The sequence below is a fragment of the Ursus arctos genome, unplaced genomic scaffold (assembly GCF_023065955.2).
Source record: "Ursus arctos isolate Adak ecotype North America unplaced genomic scaffold, UrsArc2.0 scaffold_69, whole genome shotgun sequence".
Lineage (NCBI taxonomy): Eukaryota > Metazoa > Chordata > Mammalia > Carnivora > Ursidae > Ursus > Ursus arctos.
In genome coordinates this window covers 31,477-58,743 of record NW_026623088.1, presented here as the reverse complement: position 1 = coordinate 58,743, position 27,267 = coordinate 31,477, and the positions used below count along the sequence as shown (strand labels likewise).

The following is a 27,267-nucleotide window of genomic DNA, read 5'->3' as shown; positions in this document are numbered from 1 at the left end:
CCAGAACGAGGGGCGGGAGCGTGGCGGTAGCAGGGACAGAAGCCAGTGCTTCTGGCCGTCGCACCGGGCACTGGGAATGGGCCTGGCACAAAGGAGACGGTCAGCAAAGTCTTGTTGCACAGTGGATCCCGACCCGCCGTACTGGAGCATTTGCTGCGTGTCGTTGAGTCCTCCCGACAGCACAGTGAAACGGGAACGTCTGTCATCTCTGCCTTTCAGAAGAGGAAGCTTAGTCCAGGCCACACCGTCTGGGTCACACCCCTAGGAAGTTGCTGCACACGATCAGGCTTTGCCTGCATCCTGACCCCTCCCCACTCTCCCCTTTCTTTAAGCAAAACGGGGTGTCTGTTTCTCTCTCCCACCGCGGCCATTCCCATCTTTGCACTGGCCGCTCTTTTGGCTCTGAATGACCTTCCCTCAGATCACTTATCGTCCAGTCTCAGCAAAAATGGCACCTCCTCAGATCCCTTTGTAGCCCACCAGGCCCCTTTTCTTTTCTAATCACAGCGCTATGACTGTCTAAAGCCGTCTTATTTGTCCGTTTTCCTTGTCTTCATTTTGGAGCACGAGCTCTACGAAAGCCCGGACCCAGCATGCGGTAGGCACTTAAACCCCTGTTGAACACAGCAAGTGGTCCCCGTGCCACGCTCGGCTTTCCCCTCGACTTGCACTCGCGCTGCGCTTCAAGAGGGGCGTGGGTGGGGGGCTCCGTAGGGCGGGCTAAGGTCCTCGCCTGCTGGGAATTCCGGCCCAAGAAGCAGAGGTCCCTGTTAGGTTCAGAGGCGACTCGACCCCGAGGTCGAACAATCACCTACTAGGATCTTTGAAATCCGCGCCGACTCCCCGGCAAAACCTTCAAGTCCCACTCCGCTGAACCAGGTCTCGCCACCTTAAGGAGCCTGCAGCCCTGGCCCCGCCCCGCGGCGCGGCGCACAGAGTCCCCGCCTTCGCCGCTCGCAGCCATGGCTCCGCCCCGCGGCGCGCGCTCCTAGTCCCGGCTTCCCCCGCGCGCACCCCCCGGCCCCGCCCCGCGGCCTGGCACACCCAGTCCCGGCTTCCCCCGCGCGCCGAGGAAGGGCGGAGCGGCTCGACTCCGCCCGGAGCCGGGAAGCGAAGCCCTCCCGCCTTCCCGGCGCGGGAGCCCGGGGGCGCCATGGAGCCCCGGGTGGTTGCGGATGCTGTGGAGGCGGGAGAGGAGGACGTGGTTATGGAGGCCCTGCGCACGTACAACCGGGAGGTGAGCGAGAGCCGTGAACATGGTACATGCACGGAAGAGGTGGGGCAGGGTGGGGCACGCGCTCTGGCCGGTCCTGAGATAGTGTGTGCGGCTGGGGGCCTGCGGGCGGTGCGAGCGCCGCGGGAGGGGTGCCGAGTCGGTGAGGAGTTGCTGGGGGGGGGGGGAGTCTGGGTGCACACACTGAGGGGCGGGGGTGGAGCGCCATCTGTCCGGGGGGGGGGGAATCTGTGGACTCAGGCCCCCATCCACGGAGCCCCCTGAGTCTCTGGGTCTCTCTGCAGAACTCCCAGAGCTTCACGTTTGATGATGCCCAACAGGAGGACAGGAAGGTGGGTGCTGACCGAGGGTAAAGGGGGAGGCTTGGGCGGCCCCGGGTAGAGGGGCCTGGTGGAGCCGCTCTTCTCCCTGCCCACAGAGACTGGCGGAGCTGCTGGTCTCGGCCCTGGAGCAGGGCTTGCCGCCCTCCCGCCGCGCCACCTGGCTGCAGAGCATCCGCATCCTGTCCAGGGACCGCAGCTGCCTGGACCCTTTCACCAGCCGCCAGAGCCTGCAGGCACTTGCCCGTTATGCTGGCATCGCCTTCGAGGAGTCGGCCCCGGAGCCTCTGGACATGGACGTTGTACTCGAGTCGCTCAAGTGCCTGTGCAACCTCGTGCTCAGCAGCCCGGTGGCACAGGTGCTGGCCGCAGAGGCCCGCGTAGTGGTGAGGCTCGCAGAGCGCGTGGGGCTGTATCACAAGAGCAGCTTCCCACACGACGTGCAGTTCTTTGACTTGCGCCTCCTCTTCTTGCTAACGGCACTTCGCACAGACGTGCGGCAGCAGCTGTTTCAGGAATTGCAGGGAGTGCACCTGCTGACTGATGTGCTGGAGCTGACACTGGGAATGACTCCTGAAGAGAACCCGCCTGAGCTGCTTCCTCCCCAGGAGACCGAGCGGGCCATGGAGATCCTCAAAGTGCTCTTCAACATCACCTTCGACTCCATCAAGAGGGAGGTGGGCGAGGTGAGGACTGACCTGAGCCGGCGGGTAGGGCTTAGCAGTGTGGATGTTCCCTGGATCTGTCTGCCTGTAGGGTACCTGCAAGTTTGGGGGCATCAGATGGGAGAGGACAGGCAGAGCTCTCAGCCTGTCGGGAGGAGGCAAGGAGATGCACATTTTGGGCAGGGGGCCTCAATGTTTCTGAGAGAGGTGGAGGGCATATCTGGTTCTTGCAGCCTGGCAGGAGGGCTGTTTGGTGCATGGGGAGGCCGTGAGCATGGGGCTAGAGTACACTGTGACTTCATCTCAAGAGAACCTAGTGACATTCTTGGTCAAGGAAATGCCTCAAGGTTATGTAGGAGAGGACAGGGGGCAGGTGTGCAGTAGAGGAGATGCATGGTCTGTGCACATGATCCCGGAGTGGGGCTTCCTCTCACAGGAACCCCTTTCTTTTTGGTCAGGAAGATGCTGCCCTTTATCGGCACCTGGGGACCATTCTGCGGCACTGTGTGATGGTCGCTGCTGCTGGAGACCGCACAGAGGAGTTCCACGGGTGAGGGTGGGGCCTGTTAGATGGAAAAGAAGTGTGCTCATGTATCTGGAGAGTGGTTCCCAGCCCTGGCTGTGGGCTAGGCTCCACCCTACAGAGTCTTCACCTATCTGGGTGAGGCCAGACAGCGGTGTCTTTCTACAGTACAGCACTATGTGATTAGGACGAGAGGTATGGATCCGAGGGTTGGAATGTCTCTCTCGAACTGGGATAGTAATAACGAATAGTGTATTTACGGGGTAATGTGCTTACTCATCTCTGTTTCGGTGACCTGTGCCCAGGCAGGTTCTGGTTTTCCAGAGATTGTCTGTGGTGCTTCAACCCAGATAGAGCCTGGCAGGGAATGCATCCGTAGACAGTTCCCCTTCCTTAGGAACTCACCCCACCAGGTGGGAACAGCTCTGAGGTCAGTCCCAGCCTCAGCTCTGGCCTCTGGTTCTTGTCGTCAGGCCCGCAGACACTAGCTCATGTCACGTGTGGCCTCTGGGGGGCACCAAGGGTTGTACCTGTGCTGGGGGATGGACTTATCAAGCCCTCCTCCCCGTCTGTCCTCAGCCACACAGTGAACCTCCTGGGGAACTTGCCCCTCAAGTGTCTGGATGTCCTCCTTACCCTGGAGCCACGCAAAGGCTCCCTGGAGTTCTTGGGAGCGAACATGGATGTGATTCATGTCCTCCTCAGCTTCCTGGAGAAGCGTCTGCACCAGGTGGGCAGAGGGACCTGACATGTGGGCTCCTCAGTGGCTCTGACTTTCCCAAGCAGCCGTGGTCACTGCTTTTTTACAGTCCACACTGGTAAGTGGAGATCACGGCAGTGTGATTCAGGCATTTTCTCCAGCTGCTCTGTGTTCCAGCTTGGCAGAAAACCAGACTCCTCTCTGAGAAACGTGTGGACCCTCTCACACACACACTTGAAGGTTTTATTTCTGCTGGTTACCATAACAAGTTTTTAAAGTCAAACAAAGGACTTACTTTTTAGAGCTGTTTGTGGATCTGTCTTGAGTCCTTGCTTTTGCCTTTAGAGTCTTAGTGTTGCTGTATACAGGCAGCCCTTGGGAACGAGCATCCGTTGTCTCTTGGCATCCCTGAGGGGACCCACAGGCATCTGGAGCCCGAGGCTGCCTGATTCCTGTGCCTGCACACAGGACATTGGCTGGCCAGACCTCTAACCAGCTCCTCTAGGAGCTCAGAGACAACACGCAGGCTGCAGATCGGAATGGGGTGAGATTAGGCGGACACCTTGGGAATCCACATTGCTTATGTGCGCGGTGAGCTGGGTCACCAGCGTTGGACATGATGGTTGTGACTGTCCCTACCACTGCTGCTGCTGGGGTTGGGGTCTGGGGAGGGAAGTGGGGGGAGGCCGGGGAAGAAAAGGAGCTCTTTGCTCTCCGGGTCCGTGAAGCCCACAGAGTGGGGATTTTTGTTGTGTTTTGGCCACTGTTTTCTGAGGACAGATCACGTGCCCTTGATGGGCTAACAGCTATGAACACTGTATTTTCTCCACAATTTTGGTATATAGGTGAGGAAGTTAGAGTAGATGAGTTATTTGCCCCAAGTTGCAGAGCACACGAGAGCCCTCCTAAGTTAAGTTCCATCTGCAGCCCTCTCGAAGCTCACACACCCACTGCCCACTCTTGGCCCCTCAGCTGCCTAACTGTGGCAAGGCCTCTTCCTGAGCACCTCCTGCCAGGACCAGACCATCTGGTGTGCATGTGTAGCCCCGCCCCCCCACGCCTGCCCTCAAGGCCGGTGGGGGCACAGCCCCAGTGACAGAAGCCCCTCTGCAGACGCACAGGCTGAAAGAGAGTGTGGCCCCCGTGCTGAGCGTGCTGACGGAGTGTGCCCGCATGCACCGTCCTGCCAGGAAGTTCCTGAAGTCGCAGGTATGGGGCAGAGGGGCTGGCGCAGGGCCCAGATCACAGACCCCAGCCAGCTCAGGCCCAGGCTGAGGGACGGCTGCCTCCCCAGGTGCTGCCCCCACTGCGGGACGTGAGGACCCGGCCCGAGGTTGGGGAGTTGTTGCGGAACAAGCTCGTTCGCCTCATGACACATCTGGACACTGATGTGAAGAGAGTGGCCGCTGAGTTCCTGTTTGTCCTGTGCTCTGAGAGTGGTGAGTGCTGGGATCCTGCCCAACACCTGTCCCTCCCAGCCACCTTCGCACACTGACCTCTGCCCTGCCCCTCAGTGCCCCGATTCATCAAGTACACGGGCTACGGGAATGCCGCCGGCCTCCTGGCTGCCAGGGGCCTCATGGCGGGGGGCCGGCCCGAGGGCCAATATTCGGAGGACGAGGACACGGACACAGATGAGTACAAGGAAGCCAAGGCCAGGTGTGTGCCCCTACACCCTCGGCTCCCCTCACTCAGCCTGGTCCCTGTTCTCATACCCATAGGGACCCACAGGGTGGGTGGGACAGGATGACAGATGGGTAGGACTTTGGGAGTCAGGCACTGGCCCCTAAGTGATCTATCCTGATGTCAGGATGTTTTGTTGGGAACATGGACTGAAGGGGGTCAGGCCATTGGGGGACCAGGAGACCCAGGTGGCAGGAGTTGGTTCACTGCTGCAGCTCCTGCAGCTGCCCTGCTTCCTGTCACCCCCAGGAGAATGGGTTTCTTGCTAGTCCAGGCCCAAGCAGGGCATGTGGGACTCCACCCACCCCATGCAGCTGCCTCCTGTCCTAGTCACTAATGCATTCCCTACACCCCCTCCCCTGGGAAGCAGCATAAACCCAGTGACCGGGAGGGTGGAGGAAAAGCCGCCCAACCCCATGGAGGGCATGACGGAGGAGCAGAAGGAACATGAGGCCATGAAGCTGGTGAACATGTTTGACAAGCTCTCCAGGTATGTGGCACGGCAAGGAGGGGCCCACAGCTGGGAGAAGGGAGAACAGAACCCCAGGCCCGGATCCAGTCTTGTGAGCCCCAGAAGGTAGGGTCAGAGGTGGGCTTAGGCAAGGCTGCATTCCTAAGGTTTGAAATGAAGGAAATGCCCCGGGAAAGGATTAGACTAGAGATTGGTATTATGTTTATTTCACAGATGATGAAAATTGAGATCTAGAGAAATTAAGAGACGGCATAAGGTCCCAAAACCACCGGGTAGCAGTTGGGATTCCTCAGTAAACAGAAGCAGCCTGGTGGAGCACAAGGAAGTAGTCAGGGGTGAACAGGATTTCTGCCCCCTCCGCCCGCCCCACCAGGCCCCTTCCCCAGCCTCACCATGCTTTTCACTCACAGGCACAGAGTCATCCAGCCCATGGGGATGAGTCCCCGGGGTCAGCTGACAACCCTGCAGGATGCCATTTGTGAGACCATGGAGGGGCAGCTCTCCTCGGAAGCCGACTCAGACCCTGACTGAGGACAGCAGTCTTCTGTTCCCCCTTCAGAACTGGTGCTGCTTCCAGAGATGTCCTTGGGACTGTGACCCGGGGAAGCCATGTCCCTCTCCACCTTGGAGACCCCTCTCTCTCTACTTCCAAAGTTCTGTTAATGATTTGTCTCTGGTCCAGTTTCTTATCTTTAGGACTGTGAGGGCCTTGTCCTGCTGCAACTCTGGAAACTCAGCCTTGACTTCCTCAGATGAAGTAGCCTCGTGTGTGCCAAGAGGGTGTGTGCAGAGGCCGCTGCTTGGGGGCAGAGGCCGAGCGTGGGCACACGCAAGCATGTCCAGCTCTGGCATGCTTGCCCAGGGCTTCCACGTCAAGAAAGCGCCGCAGTTCACAGGAAAAGAACTTGCTAGAACTGTGTATACTGTCAGAAACATACTTCCAAGGTATGCTCTGCTGTTTCTGTCCCCACTGAGCTCAGGACTGGTAGCCTCTTATGTATCCTTGGTCCTCGCTCAGCTGTCTGCTGTAGTATCCACAGCACCCAAGCTCTCACTGATTTTGACAGTGGAGTCCTGACCTTCCCACTGGCATAGACCATAAGTACATGAAGGGAAGTACACCTCGTAAAAGCCTAAGTTTGGATTTCTGTCACGTGCACAAAGCATCGCAGAAACATCATCTTGGAATAAAGAGTTTCAAGCAAGACCATGTGCGTGAGAAATTAATTTCATTCTTTTCAGAATTTGGCCCTTTTCCTAGATCATTAGTCATGTCTTCTGTTCTTGAGGAGGCTACCAGAACCCCTCTGAGGAGTCTGTCTGTTAAATGTGCCACGAGTGGGGAAACGATGCCTGGAAGGAGGGACCACCCACAGGGTAGGAGCCAGAGATCAGGAAGGTGTGCCTGGGCGGTGCTGTCCAAGCTGGGCCTTGGGGCAACCCCAGCAGCAGGGGCCTGTGCAGGCACTGGAACTATGGGCTGAGTACAGGGCGGGCCAGAGGCCAGCTGAGGTTTCTAAGTGAGTAATGCCTTCCATAACATAGAAGTTAGTCCTGGGGGCATTCCTGGGAAGGCCTGGTAGGGGAGAGTGTGGACAGGAGGCTGATAGCTGCCGGAGCAGAGGACTTTCTGGGGGAGAGGCATCAGGGTGGAGCGAACAAGGCATGATGCCCTTCAGAGAGGGGTTCTGGGGCTCCGAGGGAAACGACACTAGGCCCCTCTCCTGGGTGAATCCAGGGGCATGTTCTCCGTCCTTGGGTTATTCCAGTGGGGGGAATGTCCATGCACGCACAAGGTCCCCTTTCCACATCCATTGTCAACACCTGCATTCCCTTTGAGACCAAAGAGTTTATTTCATGCCAGAAATGAACAAAGTTTCTCTATTTAAAAACCCTACTAAGGAGGCCAAAATGCTACAGGACCCTATTACATTACTTGGGACCCAGGACCGTGCCTTGGGAGTGGCTGTGACCACTCAGCCCGAGACCGTCTTTCTAACGGATAGAGATGCTGAGCCCGCCCTTCAGATGGAGACCTGGACACACAGGAGATTCACTCTGGGCTTCCCGCTGGTCCATCTGAGTTCAAAGGGTCACTGTCAGAAGAAAGCTCTTGTTCGGCACCAAGAGCTTCAGCAGACTGAAGAGTCAAACAGCAGGAAGGTGCCGGGCAGCTGGGCACCTGTGACCGGGGTGGCCCGCAGCTTGAGCAGGACACGACCCATCAGCACGGCGCTCAGGACACAGGCCGCCTCACACTCTTCCTCAGGCCGCAGTTCTGGTTCAGCCAAAACTGTTCCCTCAGAGGCGGGCAGTGACTCCTTGGAACCATTCCTGGTCCCAGGAGGGGTGGGAGGACCAGCCATCCCCCTATTTGTCCCGTCCATCAAGCTGGAACACAAAGGAGAAAGGGAATCAGTCCCACAGATCTCAGGGCCTGGGTTCAAACTATTGCATAAAACAAAAGCTCTTCCGCTTCTGCCGATAATGCTGTTGAGCCAAAGTAACACGGTGCCAGCGGGGCTGGGCGAGACGTGGGCGCCGGGCGAGACGGGGGCACTGGCCAGAAGGCTTCACTGAAGTAACCAGGTGGGATGTGCTGGAGCTCACGTGCTCACAACCAGGCACTATTTGGGAAAGTAACCCCGAGTGGACTGCACCTCATCCCTCCATGTTTACTCTTGGATAGCAACTCTTTTTATATACATAAACCCCTAAAATCAGAACACACTTCACATAAATTTCCATGACTGTAAAATCGCACAGGTCAAATCCCGAAGGACTACTTCCAAAAATCCCTAGGGGTCACGTGACTTAGTCTTGTTGTATGGAAACAGGACATCAGCGCCAGGAAGCTGCCAGGCGGATGGGACCAACGCACCCGCTGCCTCTCCTTGAGGTGCGAAGTATAGGCTTCGGTGCCACCTGCCTTCTCTACTTCCGTAAGATGACCCAGCAACGTAACTTTGACATTTATAAGACAAGGAGTGATACCAGCCTCCATCTTAGCCATTAGAGCCAAACCCTGGAATGGACAGCTAGAAAAAACAGTAGCCACGATATCTAAAATGTGTGGAAACAGTAAGTGTGAAGCCTCCTGGACTTCATAAGCCCCATATTCTTCTTTCTTTGGTTCAACTTGGTAAGAAACCGGGCTGCAGCCAGAGGCTGGGGGCTGTTGCCAGTGGAGGTGAGGCGGAAGGCCGGACCCCCGACCCTGAGCCTGAGGCACTCACAGCTGAAGGGCGAGGCTCTCCCAAGCCCTCTGCCCCATCCATCCCCTTCGGGCAGTGTCACACAGTGCTCCCCTTTGGGACGACTGGACTTCCAATGCTTAATGCTGCCTCCTTTAGAAAATAACCACTCACACCAGGGCCACACATGCTGATTCTTATGGGAAACTTCACTCAGAACAGGTTTGAAACCTCGAGAGCTTTCTACCCTCGGCAGATTGTCATAGGCCAACAGCACCTGCGCTGATCACCTCCTGAAAGCCTCCCCAGGTTGGGCTTCATCCCACACCAGCACACACAAGTTCAGCTCCTCGGAGCTCATCTCCGAACCACACCGTAGCCTGGAGCTGTTGGTGCTGCTTTACTTAGGGGACAAAAGGCAAGGCTGCAGGGAGAGCAGCCCAGTGGGCCTGGACCAAGTTGCAGCTCTGTGACCGGACAGCAGCCACCTAGCACCCCTTCCTCATCTCCACACGGAGATAGTGAGTCACAACGCCCGATTCATAAGCACACGCAAGACCCCAGACAGTGGCCAGTACAGGAGTAACAGCCAATATTCGCTATTTGTCACTTTCTGGCCAACCCAGGAGGCACATCGAGTGGACCCAGACCCCAGAGCAGTGAGGAAGACCGCCCTTCAGAGGACCCTGTCCGCAGTCTGTACCTTTTCCGTTTCCTGCTGGATGAGGTCCTGCAACTCTTGTGTCCAGCCCAGAAGCTCCGCCAGTCTTTCCACGCCGTGAACCACATCCCCCAGCTGGACCACATCCCTGCTGCGAGGACGCCAAGCAAAGGGCCCCACCAAGTCCCGGTTGATGAGCAGTCGGGGCACTGAGCTCTGCACGGCCTCAGACAAGCTGGCAAAGGGTTCTACCTGAAAAATTGCCCAAACGTGAGGAGCACAGTGCCCACCCTCCGAGCCCCTCAGGACACTTCATGCCACAGCCTGAGACTTTGAAAAGGAAGCTCAGACTGACGGTGAGGCCGTGAATACGGGAAAACACACCACCGTTTCATTTCTTCCAGTCATGTGGCCCAGGTTCCACCCTTCCTGAGCCTCCCTCTGGTCGGCGTCTTTCTGCTTCCCGCACGTCCAGGCCTCTGCAGGTCTCCCTGCCCAGGCGCACCTGGGCTCCGGCAACCGTGCCCACTCTTACCTGTCCTGCCCCATCACACAACGTCTCCTCCCAGCAGCATCTCGTCTGTCTGTTCTCGCTCCCTGGGAGCAAGAGCCTGGGCCCACAGAGGGCTCCTGGGGTGCCCACAGGGGTGGGTGCCCCACCTCTCCACAGTCTCCACCATCCAGACCTCCAGGGAGTCCTAACTCGGTGCCTTTGGGCTTCTTCATCCAGCTCCCATGTGAAACTTTCATTCAGGAGTGATAATGTAAGAAACAGATTAATAAATGTTATTGAGACTCGCTCATTAACTGGTAGGAAAATACTCAATTCCTGCCTTCGCTGAAAAAATTTCTAACGAGTGACTTAAACGTACACAGAACAGTTCTTGAAGAAAATGTAGGTTTCCTAAGTGAAGTAGGGAAGGACTTTTTAGGCCTGATAAGTCAGATAAGACAAAGGAAAGTCATGATAGGTTCGACTACATCATACTGTCACAGTATGGTCTACATAAAAATATAATGTAGAAAACTAATGTTTTAGACCTCATTACCATAAACTACAAACATATTTACAACATGTGACAGTTTATATTTTTAATTGCTAAACTAATTTATAAACAGACTAATAACCCAATGAAAAATAAGCAAGAGATACAAATATGTAATCCAAAGAGAACACAGTGGTTAATAAACATGAAAAGATGAACTTCACTCTTCATTACAAAAATGTTAAATCTCCCTCTCCCCCCCCACATACACATTTATTTCTAACCAATCAGATGGATAAAAACTTAAAGATAGTTTAAAAAAAAAAACCTTAAATCGGGTAGTGTTCGATGTTGGTGAGGAAACGGCCACTCATGCAGGTTTGGTGGCAGTGTAATTAGTGTACCTTTCTGGAAAGTCTCTTCCCAATATTTACTGAAGTACTCACACGAGTGTGCAGACATGTATACACACGATTATTCACTAAATCATTATTTTGAATATAAAATCTATATACTATTTATTTTTGTTGTCCATCAATAGACAGTTGCTTAAATTGTTACACATCCGTCATCCCTTATCTTAAAACTCTTGGGGCTGGGTATGTTCCAGAATTCAAAATATTTCAGAATATTTCAGATTCAAAACATCGTATGGCTGACACATGCCACCCCTCAGTGGGACCCAGAGGGCGGTCCATAATCAAGTAGTAATGTCTCCCACACAGCACAGGAGGTGCGTTCTGAGCAACACCACCGACCACTCGGTGCTTACGGACAAGCACTCTGCGTTGGGGTCCCAGCAGGGACCATTATCCGTATTTGTCAGGACTGTGGGCGCTAACCAGGTGGGTCTCCGTGCGCAGTGTTGCCCCACCTCGTTAAAGCTCACCCCTCTGTGCAGCAGAGAAGCCTGTGAGGACACTTGAAGAGGTTCTTTACTTCACTGTCTCTGTATAATGTGTGAGCATACGGTACTTTTATAATCAGAGAAAAAGGCTATTTTCATTTCACTTAAAAAATATAGAGGACTGGTGGCCCCAGTGTCCATTGCTGGCGGCCAGCACAGGGCAGCAGCCGGACTGCACCACTCACCGCTGACCACCACAGCCCCCGACCCCTCTGCCCGGCCCCCCACACAACGTCCGCCCTTCCATCCAGGCCCAGTGTGGGCATCCGGGTCTGTGCACACTCTTCTGTCTGCTCACTCTGGCACCCCAGGTCCCACCTCTGCTCCCTCCTGGACTCCAGATGCGGGAATCCACCTGCCTGTGTCACACATCCACTGGACGGGCTGACACAGCACTCGAATCAGTGTGTCTGGGGCCGAGTTCCCCCAACCTGGCCACTTGGCTTCTCTGTCTCAGGAAACCAGCTCCATCCTTGCGGCCATTCAGGTCACAACCCCGGAGCCCTGCGGGAGTCCACACTCTCCCACCCACCGCTCCTTCACACACCTGGACTCTGACGCCCTCTGCAGTGTTACCTGGCTACCCGCCATCTCCACCTGCAGGATCTCTACCAGCTTTCCCCAGCACAACACCCATGGGGTCAGGAGGTCAGACCTTGTCACTGCTGCCCTCTGCTCATTCACTCTATGTGGCCGCGGGTCACTGTGCAGTGTCCGCTGCCAGACACCCTCCGCTGACATGTGCGTCTCCTTCTGGCCTCAGCTCCGGGGTCACTTCCCAACACAGCCACGCAAACCAACCAAGCTGATATCACGACCAGTTCACAACCCTTCCCAGCCTTCCTGTCCCACTTGTTATTTCTCCCCTAACGTGTCATCACCTAACACTGTGTAACTTGCTTATGACATCCTACTGTGTTCGTCCAAAGCTCTAGAACAGGACCCAGCACACGGCAGGCACATTTACTGAAGAAATACACTTAACTCGAGGCCTCTGTGGCCGACAGGGACTGAGCACAGGCTCTTCCGGCCCTTCTGCCCCTTGGTGCCTACATCCAATCAGGCAGAGTCCATTGCAGGGGCTCATCTGTTGCTCTTGTCACATCCTTTACAAAGTTGCTCAGCTTCAGGTCCAGATGAAAAATAGCTTCTGGAATGTGTCCATGGGTGTGTCCCAGGCACCTCAAACAACATGTGCAGAACTGAGCTAGGCACCCTCCCTGAAAATACCTCCTTACCAACAAATGGCCTGAGTGCCTGCAGACAGAGCCAGACCACTCCTCACCTGGCCCCAAGTCCCTCTCCTGCCCTCTCTCATAGTCACGTGGTCTGACTGTGCCTACAGCCCTGCCCTCATGAGGACCAGCCTCCTGGACATCTTGCTTCAATCCCCACTCCCCAACAGTCTCTGTGACCCTGAGAAGCACCAGCTATGTCCCTGGCTCAACCCCTTCAAGTCCATCACTGCTTCTAGCACAAAATCAGCCACTGTGATGTGCCCTGGGAAGTCTGTCCCGCCCTACTTCTCTATGGTCCTCCCTTCTCCCTTCCCCTCGCACACTGTGCCCCACCCATACTGACAGTGCCTCCAAGGCTGAGCATCCTCCCCGGTTCTGCCCAGACTGCCACTCCCTAGGCCAGGAATACCTCAGCTTCCTCACCAGTTGAACCTATTTATCTTCCGAAGCTAGGATGCCAGAAGGCTCCGAGGGCACCTGGTGCCACCCCCAGCAGCCCCACCTCCTGGGCCCTGTCCTTCCAGCCTCCCCCCACCACACACACACACACACACACACACACACACACACACACACAGTCAGTCCACCACTGGACCTGCTGACAAACCTCCAGGGAGGTCCCCAGGATAAGCAGCAGATCGGCCATGGGGAAATCAAGCACATGCAGCAGGAATCTCTGGGGAAGCGCCTCCCCAAAGAACACGACGTCGGGTTTCACGATGCCAGTGCAGACTGGGCAGCGGGGGATCCTGTCCTCTGTCACATCAGCCTGCGTAACACAGACAGAAAACGGGCCAAGGAAGGTGTCACACACACTTTAAAAGATGGCTCTTAATATCGGGGGGAAAAGAGAGAGAGAGAGAGGCAAACCAAGAAACACTCTTAACTACAGAGAACAACCTCATGGCTACTGAGGGGGGGGGGGACCGGGGTGAAGAGGGGATGGGGACTGAGAAGTGCACTTGCTGTGATGAGCACCAGGCGACATATGGAAGCGGGTCACTAAATTGTACACCTGAAACTAATATAACACTGTATGTTACCTAACTGGGATTTAAGTTAAAAAAAAAAAAAAAAGATTGCTTTTACTAAGAAATTTTCAAACATTCACAACAGCTGAATCATGAACCCAGCTTTGGCATTTATTGACATTTTGCCAATTTTGTTTCCCATAGTGCCCTAAAGCTGGGGACAGGGTGCATTATTTGAGAGCGGATCCCGAAGGGCACAGGGTGACTAGCACATGTGGCACCATGCTGTGCACCTGGGTGGCTGTCAGAGACATTCAGATGCTAAGGAAATTCTCAGTAGATGACACAGTCCTCTGGAGGTACTCTGTAGGCATCTGGCCTACACTAGGCGTGATTCAATGAGAAAGGTGATATAAAATTTGTCCCTGATTTTAGCTGAAGTGAGCATGATGTTGCCTTTGCCCCGGAAGACATTCAGGCTGAAGTTTAAAGTAGCATGACCGCAGACCGCTTCCTCGCAGGCCAAGGTGAGGTAGACAGAAATCGTTATTATGCCTTAAGATGCCTGTGTTGATATGCTGGGCTGGGTTTCAAAGGAGGGAGCCTAAGAAAGAGGACACCGTTTTCTAAGGCAAACCTTCCTGGCCTCATTTTAGCAAGCTGAGCCCAGCCAGAACGAGCAGAGACAACGGACGGAAGAGAGACTACTCAAAGACTTCAGATACTATCAAATACAGATTAAGAGCATATTGTGTTTAATTATTTTCTTAAAAAAAAAAGACAGGTTTGAAGTATCTGTTGGGGATAGAAACTATAAAAAATAATGTAGTGGATTTGAAAAAGAACCAAAGAGAACTTCCAGTAATAAAAAGCATCAAAAATTAGGAAGGCACTTGTGATGAGCACTGGGTGTTGTATACAGGTGATGAATCACTAAATTTTACTCCTGAAACCAATACTATACTATATATTAACTAACTAGAATTTAAATAAAAATTTGGAAGAAAAAAATAGGGCAAGTAATTCAGATCTGGATAAGCCTACTGCTGACTGAGGTTTTACATCTCCTTAAACCTTTTCCAAACAAAGTAACAAAAATTAGCACTCAGTGGAAGAGCTTTATTCTGCACAACAGAACAGAGGGTTGATAAACTGGAAAACAGATCAAAAGACATTATTCAGAACACAGCACAGAGAAGTAAGATTGAACACGCAGAAGAGCCACAGGTGGGAGCCTGAGATGGTCTCATGGGAGTTTAAGCAGAGCTCCACAAGGGAGAAGAGGGAGTGGGAGAGGCAATCAACATCTAAGAGGCAATGGCCAAGAATTTTTCCAGCAATGATGAAAGATCTCCAACCACAGATTCAGAAAGCCCTACAAATTTTAAGCAGAATAAGTACGCAAAAGGAAATCCATATGGAGATATACCACGGTACAAGTGCAAAACTCCAAAGACAAAGAGAAAAGGTTTAAAAATATGCAAAGGACAGTGAAAAACTGATTCAAAAGTTTATAGGAAAAGCAAAAGACCAGAACAGCCAACACACAATATTGATGGAGAAGTACAAGACTGACACTACCCGACTTCAAGACTTATTACAAAAAGCTACAGGAATTAGGACTGTGGCACTGCTGTAGGAACTGGTGAACATGTCAGCGGAACAGAACAGAGAGCCCAGAAGTACACTCACACAGTAGAAGCAAATCTCATCTCTTCAACAAATGGTGCTGGACATTATGAAAATTAATAAAGACCTTGCTCATGTGGATTCAGGAGGCTGGAAGGAACCCTACCACTCACCATCAATCACACAAAGAATTACAAACTACAGACCCAACAGAAGAACGCTCAACAGGAAAGAACCATCAGGCAGGCCCCAAAAGGGGACGATGTGACCACCCCTCTACAACAAATTGGCCACCCCAGTGATTCAGCTGCCAAGACACCGTCATTCCCCTGAACTGTTTCTCCAGCCCCTCCCAGCTCCCTCCCTCCTCTCGATCAAATGTCCCTCTCCTTTGTTGTTTGGACTTGCCTAGTTTTGCCGTAGCTTGCTTGTCCCAAAATGCACGTTTTCTACTATTCCCGAATGAGCCCATTTTGCTGGTAAAGTAACTGGCAGTTTTAGTTTGAAGGTGTCAGAAGTGGGATGCAGGGAGCTACCCCCAGAGACTCTGAGGCTGGTGAGCAAACAGGTGCCAGTACCCACAGACCCAGTCGGGCTGCAGCTTTCTCGCCGACCCTGGGGTTTGAGGGTAAGCCTTGAGGCTCCCAAACATTTTTAGGATTCAAAGTTTGTTCACCTTTGGTTCATTTGTTAATTTAGAAATAGTACTTTGCAAAGAGGCAAACAACTGAAAGAAGTCATTGCAGCTTCTGAATCTTGCCTTCCCCACCTCCTTTGTCTCCAGACAGGTGGGGCCACCTTGCACTCAGACCCCGCCTCTGGCACCATTTTCCTCTTCCCTCAGCACTGTCCCCACCTCCCCTATACCCACCCCTCATCCTAATCCTTTCGCTGAGCTTCCCTTTACCTCCAAACCTATCCCCACCCGCCTTCTCCTAAACCTGTTAATACCTACCCCTCTAAAGTTAACTCTGCTGGGGGTCCAAATGAATGCCAAATTGCTTATGTTGCCTGGACTAAGGCTGAATTCCAAGCCATAGTCAAAGATTTTCCTAAAGTGACTGAGGACCCCATAAATTTGCTGAAGAATGTAAAACAGTTACTCAAACTTACTAATCTGATTTCTCAGATTTATATCAATTGGTCCACATGCTTATTGGTGAGGGTCAGGCCAAACACTGGATAAAACCAGCCCAATGGGAGCATCCGGAAAGGGATTTAGAGAAACAGATGCCTGAGTTTTGGCAAGGTGTTAGAACACTCTCTGGAAATCTCCACTGAGTGTTGGGGAAGATCATCAAAAAGATATGACCACCAGTTGAGCTGTGACCTGGACCCCAGCACTTGGAGGCTCCTCACTCCATTCCCCTGTCCTTGGGATGTGGGCTCCCCTTGCCTTTCCCGCCGCAGAGTCTGCTCCAAGGACATAGCCTTGAGATGGTGATGTGGTGTGGTGTTGCAAACACCTGCAGAGTAGACAGGGCTGAGCCCAGTTACAGCCTCTTGATAAACTCTTAAGATTTGAAGGCGGGTGTGGGGATCCAGCCATCCTGCTGCTGCCCAGGACAAGCCTTGTATGTCAGTTCCCTTGATGATTAAAACGGACACCCACGAACCTGGAGTGGCCGCCTCTTCGGTCTCTCCCTGCCCTCCACTAACGGCAGCAGATTTTAGGTCACACCCTGGAGCTCCCGAGAGGGCTGCAAGCCAACATCAAGCAATTACGGTACCTTTTCCTAAGACTGCTGAGTGAAACAAGATTCAGGCTTGACGAACCTGTTCGTGACTATCAACAATCGACTCCACGTTGTCTTCAAAGAAAATTCTTCCTTTAGATGCTAAATCCACCCAGGTAGCCTTTAATTCCATTTATTAATGAGCTGAACCATCATCTTATGGGAAACCTTGTCCACTCCAGACTTAGTTAATTTGGCAAACCAGCTCATTGGCATCCTAGATGAGTCACCTAAAAGAAAGACCACTACCACTCTCAATTTTCAACTCCAGCAAATGTAGGCCCCTAAAGTACCAGCCCCTTAGCCCCCTTGTTTCTGCTGCTATTACAAAGGACCAGGGCAGGAGCTGGCAATGATTTCTCAGAGGTAACACCAAAGGCACAATCCATGAAAGAAAAACATGTTAGACCTCATTAAAATTAAAAACTTTGTTCTGTGAAAGACATTGTCAAGAAAATGAGAAGACAATATTTGGAAATGAGGAGAAAATATTTACAAAAGACATCTGATAAAGGATTGTTATCCATAATATACAAAAATATTGTTAAAACTCAACAATAAGAAGATGAGCAACCTAATTAAAAAATGGGCCAAAGACCTGAATAGACAGCTCACCAAAGAAGATGTACAGGTGGCAAATGAGCATTTGAGAAGATGTTTCACATCATATGTCATCACGGAATTGCACATTACAACAAAACAACATTACACGCCTATCAGAACAGCCGAATTCTAGAACACAGACAACACCAGACGTTGCTCTTACTCGTTGCTGGAGAACACACGCAGTGGTGCGGCCACACCGAAGGCACTGAACGCGCTCTCACCACACAATCCAGCAGTCCCGGTCCCTGGTGTTTACCAAAGGCCTTGCAAACTCACGTCCACACAAAAACCTGCATGTGGATGTCTATAGCAGTTTCGTTCATAACTGCCCACACATGGACGGAGCCAAGATGTCCTTCTGTAGATGAACAGATAACTGTGGTCCATCCAAACAGGGGATATTATTCAGCACTAAAAAGAAGTGATCTATGAAGCCGTGAAAAGAAAAGAGGAACCTTAAAGGTATCTAAGTGAAGGAAGTCAGTCTGAAAAGGCTGCATATGTACGAATCCAACTCTGAACTTCTGGAAAAGGCAAAACCATGGAGACAGTGAAAGGGTCAATGGTGGCCAGGGGTTGTGGGGGAGCGGTGGACGGGGCTGACCGGTTAGTAGGTACAGAGTTTTCCTTTGGGGTGATGAAAATATTCTGGAATCAGACAGAGGTAGTGGTTGCACAACACTGTGAATATGTTAAAGCCAGTGAGTTGTACACTTGCATGTTTAATTTTACGGTTATGTGAAATTGACCTCATTAAAAAAGAAAAGACGGGGCCCTATGCCTCATCAATATTTCAGAGTTTCATTTAAGATTTTCCAGTCTATCCTATTCTGCTTGAAGAAACCCATCCTCCGGAACTATCCCCAGAAGTACACAAGGCTATGAGCACAAGTGTCACTGATGCATTAATCTCAATAGTAAAAATCACAAACATCAAAAAATATCCCACAGTAGGTGAATGGCTAAATTTAATACTCCAGTTACTAAAAACGGTAAGCAGAGTTGTAGCTGCTGACACAAGATGGCCATAAAATTTTGTTCTGTAGCAAAGCAGTCTGTAGAATATTAAACTTAATAATCCTATTACTGCAGCGCCTGGGTGGCTCCGTCAGTTAAGTGTCCAACTCTTGGTTTCAGCTCAGATCATGATCTCAGGGTTGTAGGATCAAGCCCCACATCCGGCTCCGTGCTCAGCAGGGAACCTGCTCGAGATTCTCTCTCCTTCTCCCTCTGCCCCCCCACTTGTGCACTCTCTCTTTCTCTCTCTCAAGTAAATAAGCTTTAAAAATTTTTAATAATCCTATTATTAAAAAAATGATCACTGTGTGGTGTAGGCACACAGATATGGCCACGTATGTTTAGATATGCCTTTTTTTTTAAGGCTTGGAACATTATACACCAAACTGTTACAGGTTGGGCTATAGGAGCTGACTGAAGGGAGATACATTTTTCTCTACATATTTTTAAATATTTTACAAGTGTGTATTACTTTTCCAATTTAAAAATAAAGAAAAACATTTCATACCATTACTGTTGTTGTCCTTCCAATACAATGCTTATAAATGCCACTTTTCCAGGTCACTCCCACTGCAAAGTGCAGAAGGGAGAGGAGTGGCAGCATGAAAACTCACCCAAATGTCCTTCCCTGGAGACGGCCTCTGGCAGACAGTGCACGTGGCGGAGGCAAAGGAGCCATGAGCTTCCACCAGCTTTGAGGCAGGGATGCCAGACACTGAAATTCAAACCAAAGCTGAGTGCCACTAGCTCCACAAGCTCTGAGCTCGGCAGCCCCCAGAGGGAGTCACAGCCCTCCGTGCAAGCCTACAGGTAACGTCCCACTGACCAGAATAGGCACAGGGATGAGGGCTCCCCGATGCAGCCAAATCATGGTTAAACAAAGCCTGTCAACAAGTTTGATGTAAGTTCAGATAAAATTACATCTGATACCTAGGAAAACATTTTCTATTCTACAGACACCAAGTAAAAGCAGAAAAAACTATATAGGGGCAGCTGGGGGCTCAGTCAGTTGAGCACCCGACTCTCCATTTCGGCTCAGATCATGATCTCAGGGTTGTGGGATCGAGCCCCGAGGCAGGCTCCATGCTCAGCAGGGGTCTGCTGGAGATTTCTCTCCCTCTACCTCTGCTCCTCCCCCCACAGGCACATGTGTGTGTGCTCTCACTCTCTCTCTCAAATAAATAAATCTTTAAAAAAAAAAAACTATACAAAGACAATAAGTTTCCCCAAAAAAACACAAAACTGTAGTGCGCCCCCCCACACCCCTCGCTGTCTTCTCTGCACCGGGAGCAGCGCTGCTGCCACAGCCCCTCAACCCTGAAAATGCACACCTTGCACAGCTCGTCTCCACCCCGGCCTTGGTCAGGACAGACTCTCAGCTGCTGAGCCCATCACTGTCTGCAGTGGTGCTAAAACCACCAGAGACTCTGACAGACGAGAGCCGCAACTGGGCAGCCCCGTGTCCCCTGACCTCACTCATCCTGAGCCGCAGCTCCCGAACCAGCGCCATCTCGAGGGACACCGACACAGCAGCCAAGGTCACGGGGGCTGGGGCTGCCACAGTAAGGGTGGCTGGCTCTAGGGCTGGAACTGGAACTGTGTTTGGGAGCCTCATCAGCGGTTATGCCAGGAATCCCTCTCTGAAGCAACAGCTCTCCTACGCCATTCTGGGCTTTGCCCTCTGGGAGGCCATGGGGCTCCTTTGCTTGATGGTGGCCTTTCTCATCCTCTTCGCCATGTGAAGGAGTTGGCTCCACCTCCCGTAGGTTTTTCTCCCGTGTCTTGTCTGCCCTGTATGTTCCTTTTCCTATACCTCCCCAGGCAGCCTGGGGAAAGTGGTTGGCTCAGGGTTTGACAGAGGGAAGACAAATAAATACTGTATTAATAAGAAAAAAAACTGTAGATAAACAAACAGAGGTAACTTCTTACGACAGTTACGTGTTCCCACTGTCAGCTTCTGAGCTGTGGATGGGCAGACAGTCCCAGCTGCGAATCACTGGTTGTGGCTGCTATCGGGACAGCGGGAAATCATTACACAAAGAGTCTGATAATACTAGGCATCAATAGTGATCTCTCTGTGGGACAGTGACATCGTAGTTATGTTTTAAAGGTCTTTACCTTCTAGAGACACCCAGTGAAGTACTTACAGATTGTTTATAGGTTAAGTTCATGATGTCAGGGATTGGCTTCAAAATAACTGGGGCTGAGAGAGAAGGTGGGGGGTAGGAAGACAGACACGATAAAGTGAAGACTGGCTATGATGAGGGCACAAGGGTTCATTACATTCCTCTCTTAATTTTTATGTGGTCAAAAATTTTCATAATAAATTTCTTAAAAAAGAAATCATCATATCAGATTAGCAAAACTAGAAGCTCCCAATGTCAACTTTAGTTCTACCCGAAACTCACAGCCCAGCAAGTATGTCAGGACATCAGGCCCACCAATGAGATCCCAACAGTGACTCTCAAACACACGGTGGACTTTTGCCAGGGACAAAGGTCTAACTAGTGGGCTTGAGATCAGAGACGGGGTATGAGCACTGCCTGGAAGCAGGCGCCCAAAGCCTTCCCTGCAGAAGAGGAGAGCTCACCTCTCTCGAGCCCATCGATGTTCTGTGTGTAGAGCCGCAGGAGCAGCCCCTTGTCGTGCAGCAGTCGGAGGAAGTAGTGTATGACGTTGGGCCTGCAGCTCCGCAGGTACAGCTCCTTGGCCAAAGTGAAAAAGGGCTTGGGGTTGTGAGAGAAGAAAGCGAGCTCGAAAATGGCCTCGGGGTATGGGAGCCCGTACTGCTGCAGGTTGCTGTAGAGGCCACTCCCGGGAGACCTGCGAGAAGGAGCAAGAGGCTCTGAGCCCTGCGGAAGAGGGCGGGGCCGCAAGGCGGACCAGGGTGCCAAGGGAGGAGCTGGGCGTCGCAGGGTACCTGAAGTCCGGAATGCCACTGGGCGTGCTGATGCCGGCCCCCACCATGACCACCACCCTCTGGCAGGCTCTGGCTTGGATCAGCTCCACTATATCCTGCAGAAAAAGCTTCTCCTTCTTACTGTTGCCTCCGCTTCCAAAGATGCTTGAGGCACTAGCAGAAAAAGATATGGGTCTTCTTCCACCTGTAATGCTGACAAAAAAGGAGAGTGGCCAGGTGACCAGAGGCAGTTAAGCTCATGCTAGCCCTTCCACCACCCCCACCACTGAGAATGAACATACACTTCCCTCCTGTACCCAAAAATGACCACCCTTCCCACCATGGATGACTACTGGGCTACAAGAGAAAGAAGTCTCAACTCAGAAATCAAAACTTACCTGGGAGCAAAAAATTCAGGTTAGTTGCAACTGCGCAAACAAGGGATGTATCATATCTTAATTCCTGTTATCCAGTGCCAGTGCTAAGAGAACGGGGTCCACACCAGAGGTGTGGGGGCTTTGTGGGGGCTCTGGGTATGCTCTCTGCAGACACACACCGTAGCATACCTGGGCATTGACATTTAAAGAAAGCCAGGTGTCTCAGACTTCACACCAAATACCATCAGGAGAAAAAGTGGGTTCTAGAGACCATTCCAGAAAGAAACACTCATGCCCTGACCGCTAGGGATCCACACTGCTGCAGAGACTTGAACCTCATTGTTCGCAGCTGCCCATACTATGCGGCAGCCAAAGGAATCCCACAACCAAGGGAAGGCAGTGGGTAGACTCAGCTCGGGGCTTCTCAAGCCACCCCCAGAAGCCAGGAGCCGAGACACTCGCAAGGCTAAGTGTTAGGGATATGAGATGGTCTTCCACAGGAAAAAAAAAAAGCAAAACACGATGTACAAGTCCCAAGCTTCAGCAGGACCTCAGGACTTAGAAAATGACCCCACATCCAGGAGAGCAACAGGAAGAAACAAACGCAGTAGGACTAAGACAAAGCCTGTAGCACCACCTGCAAACACCCCACGGAAGTGAGTATGTGGACGTGGGAGGCATACAGCACTACAGCCTTACCTCACATGGGCCTGGAAAGGCTTCCTGGGTTTACTATCTGCTGTTAGGGACCCTGTGCGGCATCTAACCAAGCTGCACAACTTCATATGGTATCACGCTGACAACTCACCTAGAGTTCAGGACTGCCAGCCCCACTGCACAAGGCGCCGTTCTCACACCCCAAAGACTGGTGGCCACCATGTCTGTTCTTCCAGAAGGCCCTTGACGACCCTCCCCCAGGACATCTCCGACTTCAGTAAAGAGACTCCTCCACCCTGATGGGAAAAGAGATTCCACAAATGGAATGGACAACCGTCCTCAAATGAGCAGTGGATCTAAAATGAATACAGGGGCGCCTGGGTGGCGCAGTCATTAAGCGTCTGCCTTCGGCTCAGGGCATGATCCCGGCGTTCTGGGATCAAGCCCCACATCAGGCTCCTCCACTAGGAGCCTGCTTCTTCCTCTCCCACTCCCCCTGCCTGTGTTCCCTCTCTTGCTGGCTGTCTCTCTCTGTCAAATAAATAAATAAATTCTTTAAATAAATAAATAAATAAATAAATAAATAAATAAATAAATAAAATGAATACAGACATAGAAACAGGAAACTGAGAGCATTTCTTTTACTCATTTGTGATTCAGGCAAGAAATAAGCACCCTAAAAGCACATCGTCATACACATCAGAACAATTCAGGAGTATGAATCTTCTAGGAGTAAGGCCCTAAGTCACTCTCCTGTTTGCTGTGTCTTTTGTGTTCTTTTGCTCCTTACAAAACCAACCGTGCAAACTCTCTGCAGAGACCCACCCACGGGACACACTGTCAGTGAGGTTTCCCCCAAAGCTCTCTGCTCCCCATCCTAGCAAACATATCCCACCCCAGTGACAATTTCAACCCCACCCTGCCCTCTTGTATATCCCCTCTTCCAGACAAGCAAAAGGACTCCCTGGCTCTTGTATATGTCCTAAACCCTGAAAAGACCTTTCTCCACCTCAGCATGTCCAAATCTCCCATAGTCAAGGCCAGGACCAAATGCCACCTCCCTCGTGAAGCCACTGCTGGACCCCAGTGAGCAATCACTTTGCCCTCGTTTGATTCCCTGCTCCTTTTAGGCAGGCTAACACCCCTTCCCTTCCTGCAGTGACCCTGCACACCACCTCGCACACTCCACTCTGGGGTCAAGGACTTGCTTGCTGCTCACAGTCCACTTGCTTCTGTGTTGTGGCCTCTCCCACCACACAAAGCGTCATCCCGGTTTTCAAAAGAACAGATTTCTGAAAGGTATGTACAAGAGAAAGAGGAACATGACAAAGGAAGGTGTACGTGCAGGGCCAAGGGCACCCAAAGGAGACTCAGAGCCCTAGCTCACTGCCAGTCTCATCCAGTCACTCAAACACCCTGAGCCTCAGCTGCTAACACCAAGAGCAAGAAATGATTCTTACAGTCTTGCTCGAGAAGACCTATAGCTGTAGATCTTACCCAGCAGAAAGTACAGGAAATACACACAGCAGGGAAAACAGTCCTTCCCCCTCATCCCTACTCCTGCAGAGATGCCCACAGATCCTGAAGGAAGTTCTGCTGCATCAGAGACTTGTGTAAAAACACCCATCAAGCAGTTCTTTTGAGTGCAAATTGATAAGTCTCCATAGGAAATTTTCTAGTGAAAACCAGCCGGATGGTCAGGAAGAGAAGACGATGCTCTGGCTGCAGCCACAGCTGTTAAATGCCCCAGGTCACGCAGCATGTGGAACAACTCTCCCCTATAGTCTTCGCCCGAACATTTCCTGAGCTCCTCCTACACGCAACTTATTATGAGAAACACAAAAGGAATTAAAGGGAAGTTGTGATATTGTGATTTAGAATAAATATGTTTTTGGTCTTCATCCCCAAACCCTTGGAATTTCCAAGAGCAAAGGACCCATCTTTTGTTACCACGGTTGGTCTCCTGTCCTCAGTTCCTGAACTCCCCTCGGAGCCATGAAGGTGAAGCAGGTGTCTTGTTCTGCTTAACCAGCCCCTCTCCACCACAGTTGGGTTTATGTTCATGAGGGGACTTTGGGAAGGCCCTAAGGATGGGGGTGGGTGCCCGGGGGGCCACTGTGATTAGAGGGTTGGAGCTTCCATAAAAACTCAAAAGAAGGGGTGCATGGGTGTCTCAGCTGGTTGAGCATCTGCTTTGGCTAGGGTCATGAACCCAGGGTCCTGGGATCGAGCCCTGCATCGGGCTCCCTGCTCAGCAGAGAGCCTGCTTCTCCCTCTCCCTCTGCCTGCTGCTTCCCATTGCTTGTGCTCTCTCTCTCTGGCAAATAAAAAAAATCTTAAAACAACAACAACAACTCAAAAGAAGGGAGGCGGGTCAGAGGGCTTCCAGTTTGGTGAACCACATGCCAGGCCCCTGGGCTCCAAACTCCATAAGGCAGAAGGGACCAGGAACCCTTGCAGACCTCACCCTATGTATCTCTACTTCTGGCCATTCATTCAGTTCCTTTGGCACCCTTCATAATAAACCCGTAATCTACTAGTCAACGGTCTCCAAGTTCTGTGAGCTGCTCTAGCAAATGAAGGGACCCAGAGGAGGGGATCATGGTCTGTCAGAAGCACAGGAGACAACCAGGGGGAGCAGGGCTGTCTTGTGGGCCTGAGAGCTTCACCTGTGGTGCTCTCTTCAAGCAGGTAGAGTCAGAATTCAGTTCATTTGCTGGGACACCTGGTCAGCGCAATAAGGTTTCTGGGATGAAGGAAAGATCCCTTGGATCTATTAAACTCTTCACCAATACTTTTAGTACCTGCGTAAGATGGCATCAAGTATTAATCCATTATTGGACATTTAAGTTAAGTTTCTTAACAACTGTAGGTCTTAAGATATTCCCATACGTATGTTCAACTCCTAGGCAATGAAACGGAATCAAGGAACCCTCACGAACACGCAGTGGAGCCCAGCAGGGGGAGCGCTCCCGCCCACCACTCCCTCCTCTTGGCCCTTCAGCATTCCCAGCGGGAAAAAGCCTGGGCTTCCCTGAGCCCTTGGGAGGAAGGGGTTCGTCCCATCCGGCCAACCCGGCCAATGAGAGCATAGCTCAGCCAAAGAGAGCAGAGCCCGGCCAATGACAGAACAGCCCAGCCAATGACAGAACAGCCCAGCCAATGAGAGCCAGTCACAGCTCAGCCAACGAGAGCAGATCCCAGCCAGTGAGAAGCCCAGCAAATGAGAGCATAGCTCAGCCAGTGAGTGCACAACCCAGCCAATGAGAGCACAGCCCAGCCAATGGCAGCCAGTCACAGCTCAGCCAATAACAGCAGAGCCCAGCCAATGAGAGCACCGCCCAGCCAACAAGAGATGGTCAGAGCCCAGCAAATGACAGCACAGCTCAGCCAACGAGAAGCCACTACGATTCCAGTTCCCTGTTTATTCCAAATACTATTGCTAGTTCCAAATATTCCAAATATTGTTCCAAATACAATGCTAGTAGAGGTATTAATTGCACAACCTTCATCGGGGACAATAAAAACGCATATACCTTTAGACCCAGGAGTTCCACAACTAGTTTATCCAAAAAGTGAGTACAATGTACCTCAGCATTATTTGTAATAACTAAAGATGACAAACTATTTCAATAAGAGAATGATTAAATACATTACGAAACATCAGTAAAATGGAATCCTACAGATCCCACCCCCAACCTGGGACGTGAAGGGTGGGGGTGGGGCATCCTCAGTTCCCCGCAGAGACAGGCTGTGGGAGGAATCCGAACGGTCAACAACCAAGAAGCCCAGGCTCTATCTTGACCTCCCCCTGCGGGGAGAGGAGCAACAGGTCCCTCCTCCCTGACTCTAAGCCCTTTCTTGTGTAAGGTGAGGCAGGGTCTGGGGAGCTCTTCGTTGGGGCAGATGCGGTGGCTCGAATAAAAGAGTCATGCAAAGAAAAAAAAAAGGAATTCTACAGATCAGTACAAAAGACTGAGAAAGCATTTATGTTTTGAGATGAAAGTAAGTCCAAGACATATTAAGTAAAAAAAGGCTACCTAAACAGTGTCAACAATTAACATATAAGTGTTGCTTGTACTCATCCAAATACCCCCTAAGAAACAAGAAACCGCTACCGTGGCGCCCTCCGGAATACCCTCTGAGCTGCGTGGACAGGGACTTCACATTTTCAGGTCTTCTAGTGTCCCACCGACCATGCAAGGAAAAAAACCCGACTCCCGCGCTCGCCGGAACTGCACCCGGCCTGCTTTGCAACCCCAGCAACGCGCGGGCGCCAAAGCGCTGGTCTCCGCCCCGGGCCGCCGCCCGTCCGGCCGAACCAAGAGGCCCACTCACCTGCCGGGCGCCAGGGCCTGAAGGCGGAAAGAGCCGGCCGAGCCCACCGAGCCATGTCCCAGCTCCTCCGCCGCCCGCTCGCGACCTTGTCCCCAAGGGCCACGAGTCCGCCGCCGCGCGCCCCGCCCCACCCCGCGAGCCCAGGCTGGGGTGGACGCCAGGTGGGGGCGGCTTCCTAGCCCCTTGGGGTCCCGCTTCTCGCCCTGGAGACCAAACCAGGAGCCAGCATTTCTCTATCCTGCTTTCCCACCGTCTTCAGTCGGGAGGGTGATGCGCGCACTTTGCGAGCACTTTACTACGGCCAGTGGTCACATTTTCACTCAGTCCTCGCGAGACACTATTAAGCTACTATTATCATGGTCCCCGTTTGAGATGAGAACCTGCGGGTCACAAAGGCCGAGGCCACAAAGCCAGTCGATGGCCGGGCCGACCCCAGGCCCTCGTACTGTTGAAT

General features: G+C 52.1%; 2 protein-coding genes across 13 annotated transcripts; one reads left to right on the top strand and one right to left on the bottom strand.

The window, feature by feature from the left end:
- The first annotated feature begins 1,036 nt into the window (after window positions 1-1,036).
- RIC8A (RIC8 guanine nucleotide exchange factor A) lies at window positions 1,037-6,804 on the top strand. The gene is made up of 10 exons (XM_026490344.4): window positions 1,037-1,237; window positions 1,519-1,566; window positions 1,653-2,240; window positions 2,678-2,769; window positions 3,322-3,472; window positions 4,556-4,651; window positions 4,737-4,881; window positions 4,957-5,101; window positions 5,496-5,615; window positions 6,008-6,804. The coding sequence occupies exons 1-10, from the start codon at window positions 1,154-1,156 to the stop codon at window positions 6,126-6,128; spliced, it is 1,590 nt and encodes a 529-aa protein (XP_026346129.2). The 5' UTR covers window positions 1,037-1,153; the 3' UTR covers window positions 6,129-6,804.
- A 622-nt stretch (window positions 6,805-7,426) lies between these two features.
- SIRT3 (sirtuin 3) lies at window positions 7,427-27,043 on the bottom strand. 12 transcript variants are annotated; one of them, XM_026490345.4, is made up of 10 exons: window positions 26,814-27,043; window positions 22,627-22,771; window positions 21,463-21,654; window positions 21,133-21,365; window positions 20,690-20,745; window positions 19,369-19,426; window positions 19,157-19,257; window positions 13,191-13,352; window positions 9,495-9,704; window positions 7,427-7,988 (listed from the first exon to the last, which is right to left on the bottom strand). In XM_026490345.4, exons 1-10 carry the CDS (start codon window positions 26,866-26,868, stop codon window positions 7,968-7,970), a joined length of 1,233 nt encoding a protein of 410 aa, XP_026346130.3. In that variant the 5' UTR covers window positions 26,869-27,043; the 3' UTR covers window positions 7,427-7,967. The 12 variants fall into 12 exon arrangements, with proteins under 12 accessions (XP_026346130.3, XP_026346132.3, XP_026346133.3 ...); XM_026490347.4 differs by lacking the exon at window positions 26,814-27,043 and adding an exon at window positions 26,594-26,787; XM_026490348.4 differs by lacking the exon at window positions 26,814-27,043 and adding an exon at window positions 25,145-26,570.
- Window positions 27,044-27,267: the final 224 nt, after the last annotated feature.